The sequence below is a fragment of the Crocuta crocuta genome, unplaced genomic scaffold, assembly GCF_008692635.1.
Source record: "Crocuta crocuta isolate KB4526 unplaced genomic scaffold, BGI_CrCroc_1.0 scaffold1171, whole genome shotgun sequence".
NCBI classification, from domain to species: Eukaryota; Metazoa; Chordata; class Mammalia; order Carnivora; family Hyaenidae; genus Crocuta; species Crocuta crocuta.
In genome coordinates, this window is record NW_027530879.1 from 391711 (window position 1) to 392373 (window position 663).

Sequence of the window (663 nt, forward strand, 5' to 3'; positions counted from 1 at the left end):
CCATTATCTTTTCTTGATGTAAGCAATTCAAATGACTTGACCATTTAATGCAACTTAGTAATAGGTTCCATTTTTAAAAATCAAGTGGTTTGCTCTTTATTTTGTGCCCTTCTATACCGCTTGGAGTTTTTTAACCAAATATATATGCCATGTGTATATGTATTTAAATATAAGACTATAAAAGGCAGAATAAAAATGGGAAATTTGTTAAATGGANCAGCCACTCTGGAGAGAGTGCAGGCAGAGGTGTGAACCGGTGTGATGTGGTGTGATGTGGTGTGATGACATGGTGCTGATTCCATTGCAGGCATGATCACACGACTCCGCCACCCTGTGTCGACCAAGGCCAACAAGGTCCCCAGCTCCGTGTCCTTGGGAAATGGTATGGATACCCACTTGAGCTCTTAAAATACCTTTTCCACAATTTCTGGTTAAAAAAATTATATATGTATTCACTAAAAAAAAAAAGAGAGAAGACCAGAAGAAGGTCCCGTTCAGGTTATGCCAGGGAGGGCTTCAGCTCTAATATGTTTGATCATTTTCCTTAACAAACAAACAAACAAACCACCTTTTCTGTACTCGGAAACCCTGTAACCCCCTCAGCCTTACCAAACGGACTGTCAAATGTGTCTTCTTCTTAGACTCAATCGTCAGCTCTCGAGC

The 663-nt window shown here is 40.3% G+C and overlaps 1 protein-coding gene across 5 annotated transcripts in view; it reads left to right on the forward strand.

The window, feature by feature from the left end:
• BMX (BMX non-receptor tyrosine kinase) overlaps nt 1-663 on the forward strand; it is a 47573-nt gene that overhangs the window by 32231 nt on the left and 14679 nt on the right. For all 5 annotated transcript variants that reach the window (XR_013336395.1, XR_013336396.1, XM_077769640.1 and 2 more), the window contains one exon: nt 308-382. Coding sequence is in view for 3 of the 5 variants with exons in the window: in XM_077769640.1 (XP_077625766.1) it covers nt 308-382 (75 nt within the window). In the remaining 2 variants the exon portion in view is untranslated. The remainder of the gene's footprint in view (nt 1-307; nt 383-663) is intronic.